We start from the raw sequence: 24,080 nt of genomic DNA, 5'->3' as shown, positions 1-24,080 counted from the left end.
TAATAGTGTGCAGACTCGTCAAAGTGAATTTTGAATAGTTGTGTGTGATTTTCACCATTGTCCCACGATGCAGAAAATGTTTCTTCTTTCATCTCAACACAAAACAGAAATCATTATCACTACAAAGCCCTCCTGGATGCTTATTATCTAGTTTATTTTTTATTTTTTTATTGAACAAAAGAAAATTCAGCGGACATTTAATTTAGTCTGTTTTCGAAAAGAAGAAAATCTATGACAATCATTCTACACCAAACAACCTATACTGCTCGAAAAAGTTCAAATAAAAACTTAGATTTAGTTCACTGAACCTGCAAAGTTGGAAAACTTTTTAGTAATGCATTGCTACCATTTCTATTATTCTTTCTAAGCCTCACCAATGGCTTATTTTTCAGTGGGCATTGTTACAAATTGTAAAACGTTCAGCAACAGTTTCAGGTAATAAATCATTCTTTGAGGTTCTTGAATGGACAGTATAAACTCCAACCCAATCTGGTAGAAAAATAAGTGTTGTTGAAGCTCATGTTGAATCACAAAAATGTTCAAATTTATCTCCGAGGGCAAAACTTAAAACTGACATTTATAATTTACAGTAGAGTTTGGGGAATTTGCTGGTTCTGTGAGTGTATTAGAAGTGTAGAAACATTTTCAAGGAACAAGGGTTTTTCCTTTTTTCTTTTTGTACCCAAACACTTCTAGTACTTGTTCCAATGTCACTGAACATTGGCTTTTCAGATAAGTGCAGCATGCCAGCACTACAGCAATAACAGATGTGAAGTCAGAGCAAATGACCAACAGGAGAAAACTGAACATTGTATTGGGAATTATAGTCTGACAGTGAGATTTGTTCAAGGCGGTAGGGTGTTTTCTCTGTTCTTGTGTATTAGCAGGGAGACTCATTGGCACACAGCTGTTCTTAATAACCACCATTACTTCCATCCAAATCAAATGTGCTGTGATTCTAGAGCTGCATCTTATCCTTCATCCGTTCATGTCTCCCTGATTCTTAAAATAGCTGCCAGCACCTTAAGATAAACATAGCAGTTGCTGGTTGACCTTGTTCATACAACATTTTATATAATCACATGCTTTAAGTTTTTGTCTTTTTCTTAAATTTTTTTTTTTTTTTGGATAGCTGCATGACCCAAGGTACGATAATATACTTTTACCACGTGGTCCAGACTATCTCAACATATGTCCATCACCTGTGGAGATCGGAGATCGCATAGCACTACAATAAATCTTTCTTTGTTCTTGGCCCAAAAGTTATTTTATATGTGTATATATTAGATTGTTAAAATGTAGATTTTCACTAAGGCATCTTCAAGCTACTTTATGCAGGTGGTCATGGCTGATTTCATCTTCCATTGTACTATTATTTTTTGGTTTAAAGCCTGTAAAATGTATTTTATTCCCATACCTAAAGCAGCACTTTGTGCTTAATGCTACTAAGATTAGGAAAATTAATAATGGTTCAGATTTTGCTCTGTTTGCATAATGTTGCAACCTCACATGAGAGAAGGAACCAGGAGACTTCAGCTTCTATTTGCAATTCTTGCTTTCTGTGCACACAGGAACAGTGACCAGGGGTCACAAACTCCAACACTAGTCTCCGGCTACGTCCACACTAATGCGTTTTCATTTGAAAACGCATCGTTTTCTCTCCGTTTTGGCCTCCCGTCCACACTGAGATGGCGTTTTCGCTTATGGAAAACGCAGTGTTTTGAAAACGCTCTCGAAAACGCATACATTTGAAAACTGTGCTTTCGCGTCTCAGTGTGGATAGCGAACACAGAGACTTTCTAAAACGATGACGCATGTTAGTCATATGATGCAGTCATGTGACCAATTAAACTAAGATAGCGGAGGGCATTATACAGCAGTTGTTCTGTTTGTTCTCAATTTTGACAGCCCTATTAAAGATTAATATCAGTCTGTACATGCTCCAGATAGCTTTTCTTCAAATTCTTTCATTCTCACTCCCTTTGGCAACTTTGTACTTTTGTGTTACTCGCAGCAACAACTCCACCTCATTGTTAGTCCATTTAAATAACTCCATGCTTTTCCTCAACATTTTGCCGCAATGTTTCAAAGAGCCGGAAAGTAATAAAGCGGCAGACAGAAATGATGCAGGCCGAATCTTGTTGCGTTTCACGCATGCACAGGACTGGAGCGTAAGCGTTTTCGGCCGTTATAATGTGGACGCACAACTCTGTGAAAACGACTGAAAACGCTAGTGTGGACGCGGAGCGTTTTCAGACGTAAACGTCGTTTTCAAATCTATCCGGGCTAGTGTGGACGTAGCCTCCATCATCGGTAGCCAAGCTCAACACAACCCTAAGCTGTGAAAACACTGGCGATCACATAAATGAACAATAACGTGGGACCAAACACAACATAACAGCAATAGCCTTGTAACTTAACATACTAACATAAATACTCTCACAAGTCTTTTGCCAATCAAGTTGATTTTGATTCTGATGTTTCTGTACAGCAAAGTGTGTGTTACTGGCCTTGTTGTCAGGTATACATGTTGAAATGCATGCTCTCTCTCTCTTTCTCTGTGAAAACGTCTTTCAGTGGTCTAAAGGAAACCAAAATGGTGGAGATGCATTTTCACAGAAACATTTTGGAGTCTTTGCTTGGTAAAATTTGCTACTGCTGTCAGGGAATGTAATCAATGAGTGCATCGAAACGCTCCTATTCCCCCATCGCTCTGCTTAATAATTCAACAACAAGCGTAGCCTCTCTGGGCTTTCACTGTGAAAGGTAAAGCATGACCTCCAGCACAGCAGCAGGTGGTGCACACACTGGTTACTCTGTGCAAGAATGGAAGATGGAACTTGCTTTTCTCTTTAATTCTATTATTGGACTTGAGGGTTTGAGGATATTACACTCTACACATGGGTCTATAGTCACATGTATTACTTAATAATAGAAGATAATAGAATCTGAACTATCTAAGAAAAACATGCAACTCTAACCTAGTTTTGCAGGCATGAAAACATTTTTTTTTAAAAAGACTTGGTGTCAAAAGCCACGTATTAGGAGCACTTGGAACAGCAATATTAGAGCTGCTTTATTTAAAATAGCCAACTGTCAAAACACAGTGTGCACACATCAAAGATGTGCAATTTTTAGAACGGTGAGACCTTTCAAACAGCAGACAGTGTCTCTCGTCAGAGCAGAAAAAAGCACAGGTGAAACTAATAATGTTAACAATTGTTTAGTTCCAATTAAGTGTCCCAGCAGTGACCCAGCATGTAAAATAACAACCATCTGTAGCTCACGAATATAAGAAATGCAGTCATTATTACTTTTTACCCGTGTTTGACTAGAATGTCTCTTGTGAAAATGGCCCACTGGATGGTAATATACCTATGCAAATCATTTGCACAGGACATGATATTTTCAAGGAAGTTTTAATGGAAAAGTATAGAAAAGAGAAAACCTATCTAACGCTATTCTAGCCCAACTTCTCTCATCCCAGTCTGAAAAGGACAGGAGGGTGAATCTCGTCTTGTAAGTTTGAGAATTTAGTTTTATCTGGTTCTCTGCTGCTGTACTGCTGTTCAGTCACTTTGTGTGGGCGGACAAACCTGCGTCTCCAAAAAAACACAGTTAAATCCAGCTTATAGGTCAAGCTGTATTTTGTTTGTGGTCTATTGCTGCCTACTTTGCAATTTGTACTGCAAATACGGGTTTGTTTTGGCACACACACGCACGCACACACACAAGGAACACAACCCAGATGGGGTTAATCCAATATCATTTACAATAGTTTATCATGTCATATGTCATGGGTGTAATCCCATTTGTTAAATGACTTTTGGATCTCTGTTTTAGATTACGATGTCTGGTAAAGCAACTGGAGAGAGGAGAGGCTTCCCTTACTGACCTCAAGAAAAACCTTGAGTATGCGGCGTCTGTGCTGGAATCTGTTTACATCGAGGAAACAAGGTAAGAAAATGTTGGAAGTTGCTTTAAAATGGTTAATTTATCAAGAAATGGTCCATTTATCAAGAAAACCCTGCAGCTCTAAGGGCAGAATTTGCTGAAGTGGAAACTGGCTTAAGTAATCTGGTATCAGTGCTACAGTAAAGATTATAGAATAATTCATGTGTCATGATTTTAATTAATTTTTATGACTCTAAATAGAATTTACAGACCAGAACTTGAAATACTGGTTTAATTTTCTACCCTGTGCTAGAATGTCTGACAAGTAAGTTACATACAGCCACCGGTATAATAACTAATCACAGAAAAGCAGCCCCCACATTGCCTCACAACATAACAACTAATCACACAGATCATCTCTCCAGCTGATTCAGTCTAGCTCAGCCGTAGCTTCCTGCTGGCTGCATGTTAGCAAATTCTAAATCTCCTTCTTTGCTGGCAGCCGGGAAAAAATAACCTTTAAGCTAGCTACCTAAAAGAAACTAAAACCTGTGGGGGGCATCTTTATATGTAGGAGTTTGATCATTATTATATTGGTGCTTGCCTTCCTGTAGACCAAAACAAGATTTTTACAGTGGAGTTTTGCATCAATGCATCCTGGGCTCAGTGCCACCAAAGACAGGTGTGACTGGGTTAAAGAAATATAAAGAAGCCAGAATGATTTCCTCCTGTACCAGAATGAAAATGTGTGCTGCCAGACCAGCACTGACACAGCACTTTGGAGACACGTTTGGCTGGCTGTGTGACACAGGTTCTCTGCTAGTGTGCTCATGCTACAGAAGATTGGTTGTTTTCATTGGCTTAACCTTAGCCATATAAATAAACTGCCATCATTAAAATACATCATAACAATGTGGACATCTACGTCTGCCTCAGCAACATCTGTACTACCATAGATAACACCTCGTCTGTTCTCCTCTTTCTTTTATGGCATATTAACAATCTGATAATGCTGCTATGTTATAATGTAGGATATTGTAATAAATTGTAAGCAGTAAATATTTGGAGACAACTGGAAAGATTCAGAACATCAGTTCTGATAATCATCCAAGCCTATAAAAGGCTGATCAATGCTTTTCAGATTTTTCATACTTTTCAGATCAGATTCTTACAAGCAACACATTTTCATAATATCCATTCATTCATTTTCTCATGTGTATCCAGTTCAGGGTCATAGCGAGGCTGGAGTCTATCACATAAAACGTGGGGCACATAAACTACCCAGAAGTAGATAAGTTGTTAATGTTTGCTGCACCTCAGCTTAATGTAACATTAAAATATTGTTACTACTGTTAATTAATGATAGTTAGCTCGTTAATTAATGATGAGAACAACAAGCCCTCCTCATTTGTTTCTCCAAGGCAAGTGAAGGCATTTACACACAGATGTGGATTTCTCATCATCATTTTCTCAATAACAACAAATGTTTTTACAGGAAATGGATGTTAATAGAGATGCACTGATTGCAATTTCTTGGCCAACAACTACAATTTCTGATGTTTTTCTAAGTATGACCTCCTGATACAATTTTCTTTTCCAATTAGGAAATTTAACCGACAGCATGTATAGTCAAAAATAAACATTTCTGTAATACATAAATACGGTTTTAATCATAACTTTTTCAGCTGAGTGGAGGTGATTTAAGTGATTTAAGAGCACATCAGTGTGCAGGCATGAGTGTGCGCAAGTGCGTTGCACTTGCATGAAAGGGACCAGGTCATGATTAGACATACTTGAGACTGACCGGCCAGTCACCAGTCCAGGCTGGATGATTGGTGGATCTTACCTGAAGGACCAGGGAATCTTCTGAAGTTTAGGGGTAAAAGATAAAGCCCTCAGCCACAACAAGGTAATAAGCCACTTAGGGATCAATAATAATGATCCAACTATATAATAGTATAGACCAGAGTCATTTTACATAATCAATATTTTTGCATTTCACGCTTTCAAGTGGTAGCCAGATCTTTTTCTCAGAGGTTGACATAGCTGCATCAATATCAGGTAGACAAAGGGATGGTACAAGTTTGCTTTTCTACCTTAAATGACCTGTATTACCTTCAATGTGAGAAATTTACTCTTCATCAATTTATAAATACATGTACTTCACTTACCACTGAAGTTTTCTGTGACAAACATGGGCAAGGGGTATATACATTTAATAAGTGGTCTTTAAATTTCAAAAGAACAAAATACAAATAATTTCTGTTCTGCTGCCCCTCTGGCCAAGTTTAAAAATAGAAAATTACTTGGGTAAAGTCATAGAATCATTGGTGTCACTGCACATTTTAAAAATTATTATTAGGAAATATAGTAGGTCAGTATATTCCAAAAGTCCAGTGGAGGTCCAAAATCTGAGATACGGCCAGGCTTATGGAATTATGAAAACCTCTCATCATCTAGATCCAGTCAGATTAGGGTCAGCAATGGCAGCGCCACCCCAGGATGGAGGATGATGAACTATCCAGTGCAGAATCCATGTAGCGCCATAAAACCTATGTTGTGATGCTTTCTCCCCCCCTTCTCCATCTCTCTCTCACTCTCTCTGCCATGCGAGCATGTATTCAGTTCAGAGGGTTTGCAGGCTTTGCTCTTGATCCCTCATACATGTCAACACAACAGGGTGGCTGTGGAGAATTATAAATTGGATTGGTATTCTGCGTCCCGGTGCTTCAAGAGGCCTGGGTTGTTTTGATCTTACATAAGAGGTAATATTATTTGATGGACAGCATTAGGATTTGAGTTCTATCCTTTGTGAATGTAAATGTGCAATAAACAATAAATATTTTAGTAAATCTTTGGTCTCTGCATCTTCCTTTTTTGTACCTTTATTTCTGTCTTGCACTACTACTACTACTACTACTACTACTACTAATAATAATAATAATAATAATAATAATAATGATGTGGTTTCTTCCAGGCGCTTGGTGGACACAGAAGATGAACTCAGTGACATTCAGTCAGAGTCGGTGCCTTCAGAAGTGCGAGACTGGCTGGCCTCCACCTTTACCAGACAGATGGGCCTGATGCTAAGACGTAACGAGGAAAAACCTCGCTTCCGAAGCATCGTCCACGCCGTTCAGGCTGGAATATTTGTTGAGAGGTAGAATTTGTTTGTGTCGCACAAAAACACTTCCACGATCACATCCGAGCCTGGAGCCATCAGCCCTAAATAATTCATGGCCTATCACCTTTTATTTCCCCCCTTGCCAATCTATTATTGGTGCATCCAAATCAGTGTCACGACTTGAAGCAGTTCAATCAGCGTCTTTAGTTTGGCCTTGCATAACAAATGGGTAGCACTCGTGTGCATTTTTGAAGACATGGTGTTCTAAAGCTGTTTTGTTTGCTTTTGTTTGTTCAAGTAGTTCAAAGTTTTGTGTAATTTAATGAGGAATAGTAAATAACTGAGTTATGCAGAGGCTCAAAACTTATTTTAAGTCACCCATTTTATTGCACATGCTGTTTGCTTTTGTTTGTGTCTGGATAGATGATATGTTGATGTGTAAATCTGTCTTTTTAGATGAATCATAAAAAACATTTGAAGGCAATAAGGCAAATACTAAAATGCAGTAATAGAACTTTCTTTTGTACATAATTTAAGAGTAGTTATTAAAGCTGGGGGTTGGCAACATGTTTTGGCACTACTAGACAAAAAGATCAATAATAACCTTTCAGCATATAGTAATTCAAGTGGTCTGGAAGGGAACTAGTGCCTCTCCTCTGGTCATTGTTTACAATCTTTAGATAATCAAATCATGACAGGAGACTTTGACCACAGGTGTTTTTACTCTAGTTCAGATGAAGACGTATGAGGTGTCTAAAAAGCAAAAAAGACTTTATAGTGAGAGGCAGGGGTGCAGGTTAAGTAGAATCCTTTACCGAGGGAAATAGTGGTTCTTTGTAGCCAAAAAAAATAGTTTGAGACCTTACTTTTGGCAGATGTAAAGCTCATATATAAGAGGCTCTTAGAATAGATAAGCAAAAGCTGGAGGAGGAGGGTTGTCTGTTTTTAGGTTTTTCTTTATTTACATCTGTTGGTGCTTTAATAAATACTTAGGTATACAGCAGAGGGAGGAAGGATTCAAAGCAGTAAAGGTGAGACAAGCAAACCGTTTGGCATATTTATTATTCAATTACAATATATATATACATATATAAATAATATATTTATTCTGTCTTGCAATGTAAATCTCTGGTATATTATTGCTGACAGGTGATGAAGTTCTTACTTAAGACTGCCTTATCTGAACGTGTGAGCACCAAACTGAATGAGACTGACAAGTAGGAGAGAGAGGAAATAATTCAAAATTTAAAGCCACACTCTTTGGTTAAAATTTCAGTCTGCTGGAAATGTGTGTGCATCCTCGGAACGCTGGCTCTCTCACCTGAGTCGACAATACATCATCAGTTCCTTGGCAAGCCTGGCTAAGCACAATCATTCGGAGTGCTGCATACAGCTCTAGGCTGTGCTTTATCACACAGTAACATGCAACATGTATTTGTTTAAATCAGTAAGCCTCTAACATGTGAGTTATAATCTTTCTTAATCTGTTTTACAGTGAAGCCATATTGGAAAATGGAGGATTAAAATAAAATGTGGAACAGCGTGGTGCACTCTGAGCTGTCCGCTATCTGTATAGATATCTGCCGCTCATTGAAACTATTGTGATTTGAAACTCTAGCATCTGTTCTTATTCCACTAAATTGCGAGATGCTGAGCACCACACACCAATTTTGTAGCCATCCAACTGAATCTAATGACTCGTTGGTCTCATGGGGAATTACGTAGCTTGTGTTGCAGCTTGCAATGAAGTAAAACCACATTTTATCCTCATATATGAGGATAAAGCTTTTGCATGTAAAAAAAAAAAAGACCAGCTTGCAAAGCATTTACCTCTTCTCAACCTAACCTGTCTAATATAACTTCACAGTGAGTTGTGCATATTTGAAGCTTTAGGGAAACCAGCAGGCTGTGGTTTGGGGTTGGTGTAGTAACCTCTGCTGTTTGCACTCAGCAGTTCTTTTCATTTGATGTTTTTATCTCGTTCAAACAGGATGTACCGGCGTACCTCCAATATGGTGGGACTCAGCTACCCGGCTTCTGTCATATCTGTGCTTAAGGTATTAACGTGCGCACTCACATTCAAAAAGAAACATACGCATAAGGAAAAGTTACTTGGTGCACACATACACGCTGTGAAAATCTACATACTCTGAAATATTTATATGAAGTGGACTTTTCCTTTTGTGTTGGTAGAGGATGAATAAGTTGTTTGACAAGGATGGTGTCATTATTTAAATGTTTCTCCTTCATACAGAATGTTGACAAGTGGTCGTTTGATGTCTTCGCTCTGAATGAGGCCAGTGGAGACCACGCACTTAAATTCATATTCTACGAGCTGCTCACGAGATATGACCTCATTAGTCGTTTCAAGGTAAAGCCCCAAGGAAATAATGTACCACCTGAAACTGATATGTGGTGGTTTATGCCATTAAAACAAGAAAAACTATTCAGTATGAGTAAGAATCTTCACTGTTCCTTATTTGATGGATGTGGGCACACTCTCCTCTCCACCTTAGAATAAGTTTATCTCACTGTATTTTAATCATTATATGAAGGGGGCTGGCCACATTTCATCTCAACTGATAGTACAGGAGCTCATTTTCCATAGTGTCTTTGAGGTGAGGACACTTCTTGAAGTGACATCATCTCAGTGTGTAAATGACGTGGGCAATGAAGCACCTATGAATATGTAACTGCACTGAAATAGTTCATTAGTTTAGGACAATCGTTTTAGATGTTGTGCGCACATCATTCAAGTCACCAGATATCTTGGAGAAGGGTTTCCTGTTTACATTTTCTTGTTGTTTTGTCTAATGTCAGATCCCAATCTCTGCGGTGGTGTCATTTGTTGAGGCCCTTGAGGTCGGATACAGCAAACATAAAAACCCCTACCACAACCTGATTCATGCTGCTGATGTCACACAGACTGTGCACTACTTGCTACTCAAGACTGGCATGGTGGTGAGTAAGACATGGACAAGTTAGGTAACATAATGTTATACACATACATACAGTAACCTGCTAAAAAGAAACAAGCAAAAAAAAACAAAAAAAAACTGTTGACCATCTTGGTTTAGTTCCAAGAAAGCAGGCTCACGGGATCGAAGCTTAGTCTGTGAAAGTGAGGGGATTTTATCCACATGGTATTCAGAACATCTCTGTCAGCCTAATTGCAGCTTTGCCTGACATTCAGCTTTTAAATATGGCTTTTTTTTAGCCTGAAGAATCCATGAACCATCTTTTTAGACAAAAAAACAAACAAGAGCCAAAATTAATTCTAGGAAGGTTGAAAACATCTAAGGAATAGGCACCGAATATAAAATAAAATATTACCTCTTGCCTTTTTTTCCTGGGTATATCATTGCTGCTCCATAGATTTTGCTGCTTTTGTTCTTTTTACTATCAGGTGACCTATATTTCACTTCTTTGCACCGAGGTGACTTTAGGGCATTTCTGATGCAGCATTTATTCAAAAAAGGAATAAAAAACACTAGCCTGAGTTCAAAGTCCCTAACCAGCCGGCTGCCCCCGCTTCCAGTGTTTTTATTTAATCACCTTAATAAGGTGGCTGCGACAGCTGTCGACATGGTATGTTTCTCTGGGCAGTGCCTTGCGGAGGAAACCACATTACTACTAGAACCACAGGCTCCTTGGAGAGCAGGTGAAGGACATCTATCATTTTGCAGGCCCTCCAGACTCCATTAAATCAACAATCAACAGGTCATTCATAAAGCAGACCCATGAGGAAATACAGTGAGTGGTGGATCAGCCATCATGCACCCACCCTGTTTTTAATGACTCCTCCACCCCCCACTGTTGATTAGTCACCAATATCGACTGGGCTTCCTGAGCTAAATCCCCACTCTGTGTATGTGAGGGCACTCAGATGCATGCACATCTTAGAGGGGGAAAAAGCCCTGATTACAGTGTGCTGATTACAGATTCGATTTTAGATTTTATAGATGAAACTAATGATTGATTCACTGAAAAAAATCCACAAATCCACCAATAATATTAACTAAATAATTATATATTGAAGAGTTGTTATCGATCTTCCTCACTGACATCTCAGCCAGAAATTAAATAAGATTATCTCAAACTATTCCTTCAACAGTGTGCTGCTGCACTGACATTATCTTCTTTGCTGTAATCATGAATTGCACATCAAGCAGCTACAACATGCCCCAAAAACACACATAGGAAGGTGTGATGTGTAGTCTCACCTTGTGACACTAAACTTATAATAAACTTAAAAAAGAGACTTGTGGGGTTTTTTTGTAATATTTGGTGACATATGTGGAACAAAGCAGATTGACAGACCGTCACAGAGAAACTGAAACCAGAAGTGATGAAGTGACAGTTTAAAATGCAATTTTCAATAGAGCTTGTCTTATCTGAAGTTTCTTTTTTGCTTTTCTAACCTTTTCCTCTATCTCCTTCTTCCCATTTGTTTCCTTTCATCCCTGACGGTAATGTATTTCTCATGCTGCATACTTCTCTGGATCTTTTATATCACTTGTCGCCTCTACATTTTTATGGCTTGATGTTCTATTCCCTGCGTCTCTCTTTTTCAATTCACTGGCTTCTCATCTCTCTTCTCTAATTTTTGTCCATTCTTTTGATTACTTTCCCCACCTCCTTTTCCTGTCAACGTCTGTCTTTTCCATGTCGTTACCTCTTCTCCTGAACACCGTTCCCTCTTATATATCCGTCTTAATGCCCTCCTCATCATCATCCTTACCTCACCCCTCCTTTTCCCTCGCTCCCTTGTCCTCCTCTTTTCTTCTTCTTTTGCCTCCAGCATTGGTTGACTGAGCTTGAGATCTTTGCCATGATCTTTGCGGCGGCGGTGCATGACTACGAGCACACGGGGACCACAAACAACTTCCACATTCAGACAAGGTAATGGATCATTAAATCATAAATGCATGGCACTGACTCGCCCGATCAATGTTTTCATTTGCAGCAAGAGGGCTTTACAATCACACTGTGATCGCCTGCAGTGCAGTAATAACACTGGGGCTGGTCGGGAGTCCAGATGAACTCCAAAACCTATCCTCTTGAAAAAAAAATCTGTTCTACAAAACAAGGAATTGCTCAGCATTTTTCACTCCTGTCAACTTGAAAGAAAAACATTTACCATCATTTGGAAAAAAAGGAAAAACAATTCACAGGAATCTATATACAGCTATGAAAAACTAAGTACACCATTACAGCTTCTATAGGACTTAAGATAAGTAGCAGACAGGTGCTGATAATAAAATGCATTTGATTAACTGATCATCAGCAACTGTGACCATCTCTGTAAAAGCAGAAGTTTTAGCAGCTTACGGGTCTAAAGCATTTAGGTGTTTGTTAACAACATGTTACAATCTTCCGAGTAGTGGATGCCCCAGCAAATTAACCCCAAGGTCAGACCTTGCAGTGCTAAGAGAAATTATGAAACCCCAAGACAATATCAAACTCACACAGATATAATGTTAATGTTCCTGACGGTACAGTTGGAAGAAGGCTGCAGAGTTGGAATGGTTGCCAGGAGAAAACCTCTTCTCTTTTTGGGCCTGAACAAACCCAAAAACATCTGGAAAAGTGTTCTTTGGACAGATGAGACCAAGGTGGAGATGTCTGACCACGATTCAGAGTGTCACATTTCGTGAAAACACAGCATATCATGACAAACACTTCATACTAGCTGTCAAGCATGGTGGCAGAGAGGTGATGATTTGGGTTTGTTTTTCAGCCACAGGACATTTTAGGGCGAAATATGGACGCATCTGGCTAAAATCATGGGGGTGTACTTACATTTTCACAGGAGCAGATAGAGTCCTTTGAAACTTGTTTGGCATTTCACATAACACAACAATTAAAATCTATTATTATGAGAAAAAAAATCTGATTTCTTTTGACCAGTGCCCTCCTATTTTTAGGATGCATGAACTTTATTTTATTCATTTTGATTTAGAACCTTAGAAGAGTCAGTGTTCCTTAGCCTTTCAATAAATAATGAAAGTTTTTTTTTAAAAAATATGTTAGCTTTGATGCAGGTTTAAGTAAATAATACCCTCCACATGTTATTTCTTTATTTTTTCTGTTTATTCTTTTCATTGTTTTTCTGTTGCATTTGGCAGGTGAGAGTTCAACCAAATTTTAGTCTTTGACCATGTCAGATGTATTTGCCAGAAAAGAAATGTGTCAGATCTTTCACTAGTTGCCAGACTGCAGCAATAGCTTTGTTGTGCACTCTGTGTTTTGAGCACAGCACTCTTTATAATGTCATCAAGCTACAGTTTTTGAACTAAAGTAAAACAGAAGCAGCTAAATGAATCTCAAGTAGGCAACCAATTTGGATCTTTGATTTTGACTGCCATTAGTAACATCTGTAGATCCCTCATGTGTTTTCTGAGCTGTTTGATTTCCCTGCAGTAGACCAAGAAAAGAGTTTTCTTTCTTTTGGACTGACAGGTCAGACACAGCTATCCTGTATAATGATCGTTCAGTATTGGAGAGTCATCATGTCAGCGCAGCCTATCGCCTGCTGCAGGACGACGATGAAATGAACATCCTCTACAACCTCTCTAAGGATGACTGGAGGTCAGTAACACAGACAGAGAATGATAGGAAGGGTGCAGGATAGGTGAGTGACAGCAAAGGGGATTAAAAGTCAGATGTAAAAATATCACATGAGAACAGATGAAGCATGAATAAAACCAAGCAGAGCACACAGGTCAAGCAGTCTCACAATGAGCACCTACTCAAAGTAAACTGAGCTCCTGTTTTTCCAGGCTACACAGTAGAAACACAGAGTCAAAATCAGCAAAGCTGGATTACCTTCAAGGCTCAACAACTTTATAGAAATGGAACTGTTATATGAAGACAGCTCTAATCTGATTACATACAGCATAAGCTACTGTCAAATCAGATATAAATAGTTCTCAAAAACCGCCTTCATCTAATTACAAAGACTTCAAAATAAGTCAGCTTTTATTAGCCGCAGGTTTGACCGTTTTTTATGCTGCACATGGCTCACGTTTTCTTTCCTTTTTTCATTTAGAGAGCTGCGGGCTTTAGTAGTGGAAATGGTGCTGGCTACAGACATGTCCTGCCACTTCCAGCAAGTTAAGGCCATGAAGAACTTCCTACAACAACCGGAGGGGTCAGTTGCCATTTCCTTCATTACAGTTTATAATGTGCGCCCTTGCCCCTGCAATTTACATACCCATTATCCCTGCTATCAGCCACCATTTACTAACCACCTGCCATTTACAACCTAATTAATCCTGCCCCGAAGGAGGCACTTGGAGAGAAACACAATAAACAGGCCTGTTTTATATCAGGTGGACCTCTGGAATGAAAAACAAGGGAGGATTTCTGTTGCTCAGGTGTTGTTTACTCAACATAAAAAAATTAAATTCATCGAGTCATTTGCTGCCAAATAGTACCAAATGTCGCACATTACACAGTGCAGGTATTCAACAGAGAATTACCACGGTGCCTCTCAGGCACAAACGCAGCTTGTTTCTCTGTGCTGGACGTCTGCAACAGAGTTACGGTGTAGTCACACCAGATTTGGCAGGGTGAAATTTATTTACACGCTGTGGCTAAAAAAAAGAGCCGCTGCCAGAAATTGCTGGCAGGTTTGTTGGCATGCCGTCCTTTTGCTACTGCTGATGAGCTAGCAGAAAATGTTTCCTTTTCACAGAAAAAAAAATATAGCACTTCCTTTGACAGAATTATTGTTCTGCAGCTTGTATTCTTTAGCATTAATGCTCCCTCACACTTTACAGTCGCTAATATTCTCTGAGTGTTATACTTTGGTAAAGAATAAAAGAAATCCTTTGCACAGCAGAAGATATGAGCAGAATCAAAAATGGAGAAATGAAAAAAAGGAACTTCTCAACTTTTTCCTCTCTTAAACAATTTAGACAAGAGGAAGACAAGAAGAGAAATTATCAATAACATCACCCAGAAACAATGAGGGAATAACACTCTTTATCTCTCTACCTTGCAATGTTCCCCTTGGAATCCTTGAATCCTGGCATTCATGTGGATGTTATTCTTACATGCACCAGCCACCTAAACATTGTTACACACTATCTGATGGAAGCTTCCTCCCAAGCAGAATAATGTCCCCGATAGTAGAAAACAAAAACTAAAGTATCTAACAGAGCGTGTTCTCTCACAGACTGACTTGGCTGTTGTGAACCGCTGATGTTCACATTTTATATTCTTATCTCTTATTATGCCACAGGGATGCCTAACTGACACAAACTAGGGAAAATAAATGGTACACAATTTCATCCCAGAATGGAATAATCATAAAAAAAAGGAAAAGAGTAAAATTAAAACAAAGTCACTTATGGGATAAAAGTGCATTCCCAAAATCTAATACAGACTACAAAATGAAGTAAACTTGTCAAGAAGGCTACCATGTAATCTCTTGTGTATTTTTTTTATTTATGTTGAACCCATACAAACAACATAAATTGATAACAGATGTGATGTAGCGTTAATGAGGCGAAGTGGGAGCCAAAGTAGGGCTACAGCTAGCAAGTGACCTTGCAAAGACGCTGTTTTTTAGGTTTTTAACTCTGGAAAATATCCAGAGAATAAAGTAAGAAAATGTCAGGAGTTGCCCTTTTTCAGCAAGACTGCGCACTTAAGATGTGTTCTCACTACTGCAAATACGCTGTTTGCTTAAGGCAAAGGGAACTGTTTGGAGAGACTGTGCAAGAGGAAGGACACGTGATGCCTTTTGTGAATTCAGTAGATATTTGCCTGCTCTGTTCTCACATAGGCTTGGTCGGATATTATGTGGATGTCGTACTAAAGGGGTTGTATATAAAGGCCTGTTTAATATCCAATCTCACTGCAATGGACACCTTAGGTTTGTACCTCTGACAGTCAATATCAGGCTGCAGTTCCTGAGTAAAAAATGACTCGAGCCACTGAGCTGTGAACCAGTGCAGAGAAAAGACCCACACATAAAAAATATGGATGGCAAATTATGCTGAGGTGGTTCTTAATGTTATCCTAGAGGGAGAATGACTACAACTTTGCTTCTCTTTAAAATTCTTGCAGTGAATCTATATAAAAAACAAAGTTTAGGCCCTGCTTTGCTTAAACTAAATGGTAGTGAATGACGTTAGATATGTGCCTGATTCATTTAGAAGTTCTACATAATACTCTGTTGGTATTTTTAAGTGCATTAATGGTGTGCATCTTTTTAAGCACTTTAAGCACCCTAACACGACTGCAGTGACCGATAACTGTTGTACATGCAGACACTGAGCTGAAGCGTGCATACAGAAATAAAAACACTATCAAGCAAACTATCATGCGATGTGATGACTCATCAGTGCTGATGCAGCTGCTGCATTGACAAGAAACATGTTGACCTTCAGGGTATTCTTTTCACCGTGATAATGCCGAGCACTTATCTGAAAACTACTCAGAAGGCACTGATATGTAGATAAGTGGCTTCCTAAAAAAATATATTGGTATCAACAATATTGTGTTCCCTGTATTTGTGAATATAACTTGAAAATTGCTGACCTGAAGGTAATCGTCAAGGGAGAGTATTGGGTGCTCACACACACGCACACACGCAAGCATGCACCAAAATAAGAGATTGCAGTCTGCAGGGAGCTGTGATGCTGAATAGACTCTAATGTGAAGTAATTCAAACCAGACTGCTGCAGGCCTGCTTAGAGTGCACTTTAAGACCCAATCTGCCACAAATGGAATGAGGGGAAAAACGTGAGCTAGTCTTTTTCACCTCTGTTTAACCTCTGCTTTGCATGTATTATTGTGCCTGCATTTTCATGTGACTGCCTATTTTCTATATGCGTCTGTTCATGATTCAGTCCGTTTACCATGAGATTTTGATATTAGGTAGCGATTTCTCTAGAGCTGAGATGATCTTCATACTGTGTTTTAATGTGGAAGTAATATGAATGAAGAGGACTTTTGGATGGATGGATGGATGGAAGAATATACAGATAGACACATAGTGCTGGAGGTAGGGGGTTCCTTACTGTAATGAAAATAGCGCATTTCATCTTTTTGAGTATTGAAAATTAGATTTAATGGAAATGGGAAATGGCCTGTATTTGTATAGCGCTTTCCTAGTCCCTAAGGACCCCAAAACGCTTTACACATCCAGTCATCCACCCATTCACACACACATTCACACACTGGTGATGGTAAGCTACATTGTAGCCACAACTGCCCTGGGGTGCACTGACAGAGGCGAGGCTGCCGGACACTGGCGCCACCGGGCCCTCTGACCACCACCAGTAGGCAACAGGTGAAGTGTCTTGCCCAAGGACACAATGACCGAGACTGTCCGAGCCGGGGCTCGAACCGGCAACCTTCCGATTACAAGGCAAATTCCCAACTCTTGAGCCACGATCACTTAAGATAGTTATAAATACGAAATTATACATGTATTGTATGTATTGTACTATATGCTACTGTGATACTCACGATTATGTCTTTGTGATCTAAGAACTGGTGTCACAAAAGTGTGACCAACACAGTCATCACTGAATTGGCCGTTATTTTGATTTCAAGCCAATATCTGTAAATCTTTGTGACTGTACGTGTGGTCAGCTCAGAAACAGAAAGACATAAAAACTCAAATCAACTACAGACTACTGGCTTTCTGGATCATGCTACATTTGTTCTGTCCAGGATCACATTATGCTATGATTACACACATACACACAGACCCACAAGGTGCAAACAATACCAACTATGTTATCGCATTTCGTAAATAATCTAAGTTTAAACAACAGATATGCAGTCATACTGTTTAAACACCTGCCACACTCCTCACAGCCGCCTTTGTAGTAGTTCTCACTACAGTTGGTGTCTCCAGGACCTCGTGATACAATGATTGCACACGCACACACACATAGACACACACATACACACACTTGAAGACTCCCAAAGTGAAAACAAAACCAGTTTTGCTGTCATGTTGGAATAGTGTTTTTTTAATATTCTAAGTGACTGGGGAAGAAAAACTAAACTCAAGCCAGTGAATGTGCAGTAAGACATAAAAGACAATAAAAAGCTAACCTGTCACTTAGACTGAATTTCTTGTACAGACTCATTTCTGGACAGCTGTAGACTCTTGTGCAGCTGTGCCAGGGATACTTACCGTTATTGGCATTTTCTTGCATCTTTTCTGGGGTCTTTCATTAATCTTATCCAAGATTAATCTGCAATGTCTTTGTAACAACTTTTATTTTTTATTTTTTTGCCAGGTTTTTGGCAAAACCTGAAGCTGGAACTTGGCAGATAAAGTATTTCTGACTCACATTCATTTTTTAAAGCCAGAAACACACAAATGATCTCAATCAATACAGTTTATCGTGACACCTCCAAAATCAATTAGCTGCATCGCAAATGGTGATTTGTCCTTCTTTCCTTCTATCATTTTCTTTTTTCTTTAACAATAGCTTCTTTTTTCATTTATAAAAACACACAAACAAAACATAAACCATTAGACTTTTCAAGAAAACAGCCATGATGGCAATTTTTAAAACTGCCTGTCTTCTCTCTCTTAGCATCGACAAGCCAAAGGCGCTGTCCCTGCTGCTGCACACAGCAGACATCAGCCACCCGGCCAAGACTTGGGACCTCCACCACCGTTGGACCACCTCCCTACTAGAGGAGTTCTTCAGACAGGTGAGTTCCTCTGTTACGTCAGAGTAACATGTTGGATGATGGTGGTACAGTGTATGGTTTAGTGGTGGTTTAAATGTATGCAGAGAGAACATGGCATGCTTTTCAGTTGACCTCAGACACAAAGGTCAAATTTACCCTCAGCTGGCAGTTTACTAGGTAGTCATGCTGAGAACTAATCAAGCCTTTGGGGGAAGATCATGCTCTCCAATTTCATGAAATTCTGGAATTCAGGGTCATAAATCGGAAGTATATTGTTGCCATGATCAATAAGCCACATGTAGCTATCTATGTTTGAGTTTTTTATAGCTTTGATTATATTTTGACAAACTGACACCTGTTAAATTTGCTGAATTAATTTATTGAAAAAAAAACATCTGAGGTGTTATACATTAAAAATGATATCTTCCTTCCCCTTATGCCCAGCGGATTGCGACAGATGGATTCACCTCTCTGAGTCTTCTTATTAAAAGGGAGCTTTTCTTTCCCACTGTTGCCTTGTTCTTGTTGACAGGGGGTTGTCTGATTGTTGGGGTTTTCTCTGTATTATTGTAGGTTCTTTACCTTACAATATCAAGCACCTAGAGGTGAATTGAATATCTAGCATGCAAGATTTATCGACTTTTAAATGCTGGCGTGAGATTGAAAATTTCTGAGATGCTACTGCGCAGTCCAACAGAGCCTTAATGAAGACATGAGGTTGAAGAGAGGCATTGGAAGGCATTGGAAATAATATCTTGCGATTTCTTGCTGATAGATGAAACACATGATTTGAAATGCAGTTTATTTATCTTTTGGTTTTAGTTATTGCTCATCTTTGTCGCTGGTGCATTGTATTAGTTTTTGGGTGCTATGTCAACAAAAGCGATTTATTCTTTTGATTCAGTCACACTCACATGAAGTGTGAAACACACTTCATGTGAGTGTGACATAAAAAAATGAAATAATAATATTGGGAAATAATGCTGTTAATGTGAAGCTTTTGCAAAACACTACCAACAAGAGAAATATGCAGTCACACCAGCAAATGTGTTTTTAAAAAGAACAACGTGCTCCATAGAAGATTAAAATGTACAGCGTGACAATGAATTTATGCTATAAATAATAAATGGCGTAATTGTAAATCTCATAAAGAAGGACAGACGTTTAAATGGTGCCACACTGCTTAAATCTCGTCCATTATTAATCCACATTGTTCCCATTATCAGTGCTATTGTTATTGTGGTTGCTTTCACGAGCCTTTTGTCTCTGGGGATACGAATTGCCGATAAATAGCCTCTCCAAAGAACATTGCCTCCCGACTCCACATCTCATCTGTTTGTGACAAAACAGAGGAGAAAATGAAACACATTTGCGGCCCTAACGCACTGGGGGAGGGGCTCAGACGAATCCAAGGTCTGTTGATAGAAGTGTGAGCATATGGTGTGCAGTGGTAAGTGTGTAGGCAAAGATGTGTGTGTGCATGTCTGCAGGGTGCGTCGTATTTGCCCAAAAATATCAAAGACAGGAGGATTTTGACTTAAGAAGCTCTTGTGTTTCCAGGGGGACAAAGAAGCTGAGCTCGGGCTGCCGTTCTCTCCACTCTGTGACCGAAAGTCCACGATGGTGGCACAGTCACAAATCGGTGAGAGGCTTCCCCACCCTCACATAAACCATCTGCACAATACAGTACACCACTTTTTTTTGGGAAAAACATCTTGCAACTGAAGGAATTTTGCACTGAGGAATGGACAAACATTTGAACTAGCTAGAACACGTTTAAAAGTGTAGAGGTTACATAGGCCAAAGGTGTACTTACTGTTTTCACAGAAGATTACTGAATCTATTGATATTTTTTGCATCATAAATTATTAAAAAGGCTAATTTTTGTTTCGAGTAATTGAAGTCTGCCACATTTGAACAAGAAAATATCAGAAAAATGTGTGAAAAAAATGCAAATAAACCAAAATAAGCTATTTTATTCTGTCTCCACAGAAACACTAATCATATAGGAAACTGGCATCTATTTTGAAACAGCAGCTAATATTTGCTGATAAGCAGGCAGGTTTTGAGTTCCATCCGAGGTTCACTCCTATTTCACTTTTGGTTCTATCACTCTCTCATCTTGACTTCTTTACTTGCTTCGCCAACAGGAATATTTTTTTTTACCTGGTAGTTTTTAGTTAATTCTGTCCTTCAGACGTCCAACTAACTGGAAAAAGTTTGTTTTTTATTGCTTTAGTTTTCCCGATAGATTTCTTACCCAGTGGCAAAGAAGAAAGGAAGGCTTATAGTCAACCAGTCTAAATGTGTCATTATTCTATAATTATTACATTGTGCAGTCTACATCTACATCACACTACATCAAACTGCTGTTTTCCCGTTTTACTAATTAACGTTACAAAGATTTATTTATTTTTGCTTCTTTTCTTCTTTTTAACCTTTAATAGCACAAAATAGACTGTGACTATATACCGCAGACATGCTAACATTACCTTTGCCGACGTCTTCATCTCCAGGATTCATAGACTTCATCGTAGTGCCAACCTTTACTGTTCTCACCGACATGATGGAGCGCATTGTCACGCCACTCATTGAGGAGGCCTCCCATTCCGGTTTGACTGGTTTCAGACGCTCAAGGTAAGCTGCAGTGGTTTCTCTCAGAGATCATTTAGGAATAAAAAGTTTAGATTTTTTTGTGCAGCTCAGTTGGAAAACCAAGCAGATGGAAGTGGGTGACTGTATGTAAATCACATTACATTTTATTCAACCAGCCTCGTCGATCAAGAATAAAAAAAAGTGTTGTTTTCTCTCCTCGTGTACCTTTCCAAGAAACTACTTGCTCAATGACAAGATTAGACCTCAGCAACCCTGCTGCAATAACGGCATATCTAATGGAAGTATTGAGAACAGCAGATGAGTCTCCCATGAGTAATCCATTTCTGTGCGTGGAAATGTTTCCACCTTTCATCAAGCAGAGCTACACACCTTGAAATTGACATTTTAGGGATGCTAGTCGAGTTCACCTCACCGTCCGTGATCGAGAATGAGCTGTGGTGCTGGATTGGCATACACAAAAGCCTCTCGAGATACAAAAGGAAGCGATTTTGCCTTCACTGGTTTAATTAATTGGCTCAATACTTTTCCTCCGGCCTCGTACTCAATCACGTATGTGCAAGGCTTTCAAAGCTCCCAAATAAGAAAGTACATTCCGCTTGCTTTTTTGTTCATAATATTTAAACTATAACGAGACAGATAATTAAAAAACTTTAGTCTGTAAATTGTTTAAACTTTATGTTTTGTTAAGTGGGCTCATTGCAAAATAAAGCAGTACTTGGGGAGTCTGGCTCTGCATCTTTTGTTGCACCTGCACATCAATATCATCCTCCCTGTTCTCCTCAACAGCAGTCATTAGCATCACTCAGTGGGCCTCCAGTCGAAGCTAACCGAGTGGAAATCTCAGATAGTGTTGCCACTTGTGCAGTCTCTTTGTCTACGTACACACCTGGGTGCTTTTGATTTTCCTTGGACTGTTTCTTCACACCGTTTATAGCTGCTTTCAATCACCTGTAACTATGTCTGTCTCGCTTCCTATGATTATCCACCTCTGCTTCTTCCTTGCTTTTTCAACACGCAGACAAATCTAAAAGCTCAAGTTTTTTTTAGCTGAAAAAGATTTTTTTTTTACATTTATGGTCCCCAGAGACAGATTCCTTCTGACTTTTAAGATCCCATAGACGTCACTGACATTAGTAACTTTGAATTAAATGTCTGCAACTATTAAAAGAATTGCAGGAAGCTGACGTTCTTGTACCTTACATAATAAATTGGAATATCTTTTTTGATCCATTAAAAGGGGTCTTCCAGCAGTGTAGAACTGCAATTCCCTGCAGCTGGAGGTCTGTGACTTTTAGTGCCTATAATAAAAAGTCCCATTGTTCAGTCAGTCATGAGCACCTTCTAAATGCCCGACTTTTGTTTGACAAACAGGAGCTTTCAAAGTGTGACATAATTAACAAATATGATGGCAGCAATTGGTACATTCACATGGAAGAGCAAGGTCAAAGAGTTAAAATGAACCAACCTGAAGTAAGTTCACAATCACAGATATGAACTAGGTCAGATAAATTCAAAACAACGATTCTTTACCCTCAAAAAATATGAAGCAATAATTGTAACTGTAACTGTGATGTATAAAATCAAAGGTTCATTTATTCACATAATGAATTGTTAAGAAAGATGTCCTTGGTATAAACTAAATACTGTATACCAGGCTAATAGATGTCATCAGACCAGATTGCATTAAAGTTTTTTTGAGTGTATATTTTTTTATTACGCTGCCCTGGGGTATTCTTTTTCAGCGGCACCTCCTCCTACTGTCAACTCCCCAAACTGTTTTCTCTATATCACTACAGAATCACACACAGGCTGATGGTAAAAGTAAAGAAACAAATTCAAGTATGTGTTTTGCCACTTTGCCGCTCACTGAGTAGGCACATTGGTTTACTAATTTAAAACAGCTTTTGCTGGCTTGCGGTATTACACTTTGGTTATGATTTGCATAATCAGTCTTTCATCAATATCTCCCATGAAAGACTGATTTGCATAATCAGTCTTTCATCAATATCTCCCATGAAAGACCAGATGATCTACGCAATGTGTTGTTGTTTTTTATTTGACTGAAATATCTGACATCTTTTCCGTTAAGAAATTGTTCTTGAAAACTCCTTAAAATCTTCAGCCAGTCTTGTGCAATGATGCTAATGCCTCCATTGTCTTAAACACCACCAGCTGCAGCCATGCAACTGCATTAACCTCTTTTCAGCAGATACATGCCCAGTGATGGTAAAAGTGGCTCGATTTCAGTCTCTCAGAGCTCCTTGAATACCTCTAGATACTTTATCGCTTGTTTACATTTTTCTTTTTTGTCTGTCCAGTCTGAACAGTATTAGTTCAGATGAAAGCAAAAGGCACAGTGTCAAGAGCATGGGCTCCGACAGCAGCTCATCGGGCCCGGGCTCTCTCCTGACGGTGGACATGAAGAACTTCAAAGCGTTGTGGAATGAAGAAGTTTATCAAAACAGAGAGAGGTGGAAAGCCCAGGCCGCTAAAGGTATAGTACAGTTCGATCTAGTGAAAATATGGTGATTTATGGACATGGTAAAACTGATCTGTCCAAACAGATCATGACCTTCTCCACAGAAAATTGGCTTAAAAAAGCTGCAATGCTTTTGACTTATTCACAAGGGGGTTTTAACTGGCCTGCACAACAACAGCATTGGTGGGAACATGATCTGTTGAGACATGATGAAATAATACACCACTTCTGATCAGTATGTCAGTGTGGATTAATTTGTATTTAATTTTCTTCATACTACAGTAGCACAAAAAA

General features: G+C 39.0%; 1 protein-coding gene across 4 annotated transcripts in view; it reads left to right on the top strand.

The window, feature by feature from the left end:
• Nucleotides 1-24,080, top strand: part of pde1cb (phosphodiesterase 1C, calmodulin-dependent b) — a 91,496-nt gene that overhangs the window by 61,012 nt on the left and 6,404 nt on the right. For all 4 annotated transcript variants that reach the window (XM_084911618.1, XM_084911617.1, XM_084911621.1 and 1 more), the window contains 12 exons: nucleotides 3,844-3,957; nucleotides 6,872-7,054; nucleotides 9,009-9,075; nucleotides 9,273-9,389; nucleotides 9,839-9,979; nucleotides 11,820-11,920; nucleotides 13,481-13,609; nucleotides 14,070-14,171; nucleotides 18,592-18,712; nucleotides 20,252-20,333; nucleotides 21,208-21,328; nucleotides 23,626-23,801. In XM_084911618.1, coding sequence (XP_084767744.1) covers nucleotides 3,844-3,957; nucleotides 6,872-7,054; nucleotides 9,009-9,075; nucleotides 9,273-9,389; nucleotides 9,839-9,979; nucleotides 11,820-11,920; nucleotides 13,481-13,609; nucleotides 14,070-14,171; nucleotides 18,592-18,712; nucleotides 20,252-20,333; nucleotides 21,208-21,328; nucleotides 23,626-23,801 — 1,454 coding nt within the window. The remainder of the gene's footprint in view (nucleotides 1-3,843; nucleotides 3,958-6,871; nucleotides 7,055-9,008; nucleotides 9,076-9,272; nucleotides 9,390-9,838; nucleotides 9,980-11,819; nucleotides 11,921-13,480; nucleotides 13,610-14,069; nucleotides 14,172-18,591; nucleotides 18,713-20,251; nucleotides 20,334-21,207; nucleotides 21,329-23,625; nucleotides 23,802-24,080) is intronic.

The sequence above is a fragment of the Perissodus microlepis genome, chromosome 18 (assembly GCF_051167445.1).
Source record: "Perissodus microlepis isolate ML-2025 ecotype Zambia chromosome 18, ASM5116744v1, whole genome shotgun sequence".
Lineage (NCBI taxonomy): Eukaryota > Metazoa > Chordata > Actinopteri > Cichliformes > Cichlidae > Perissodus > Perissodus microlepis.
This window is presented reverse-complemented; position numbering and strand designations above follow the sequence as displayed.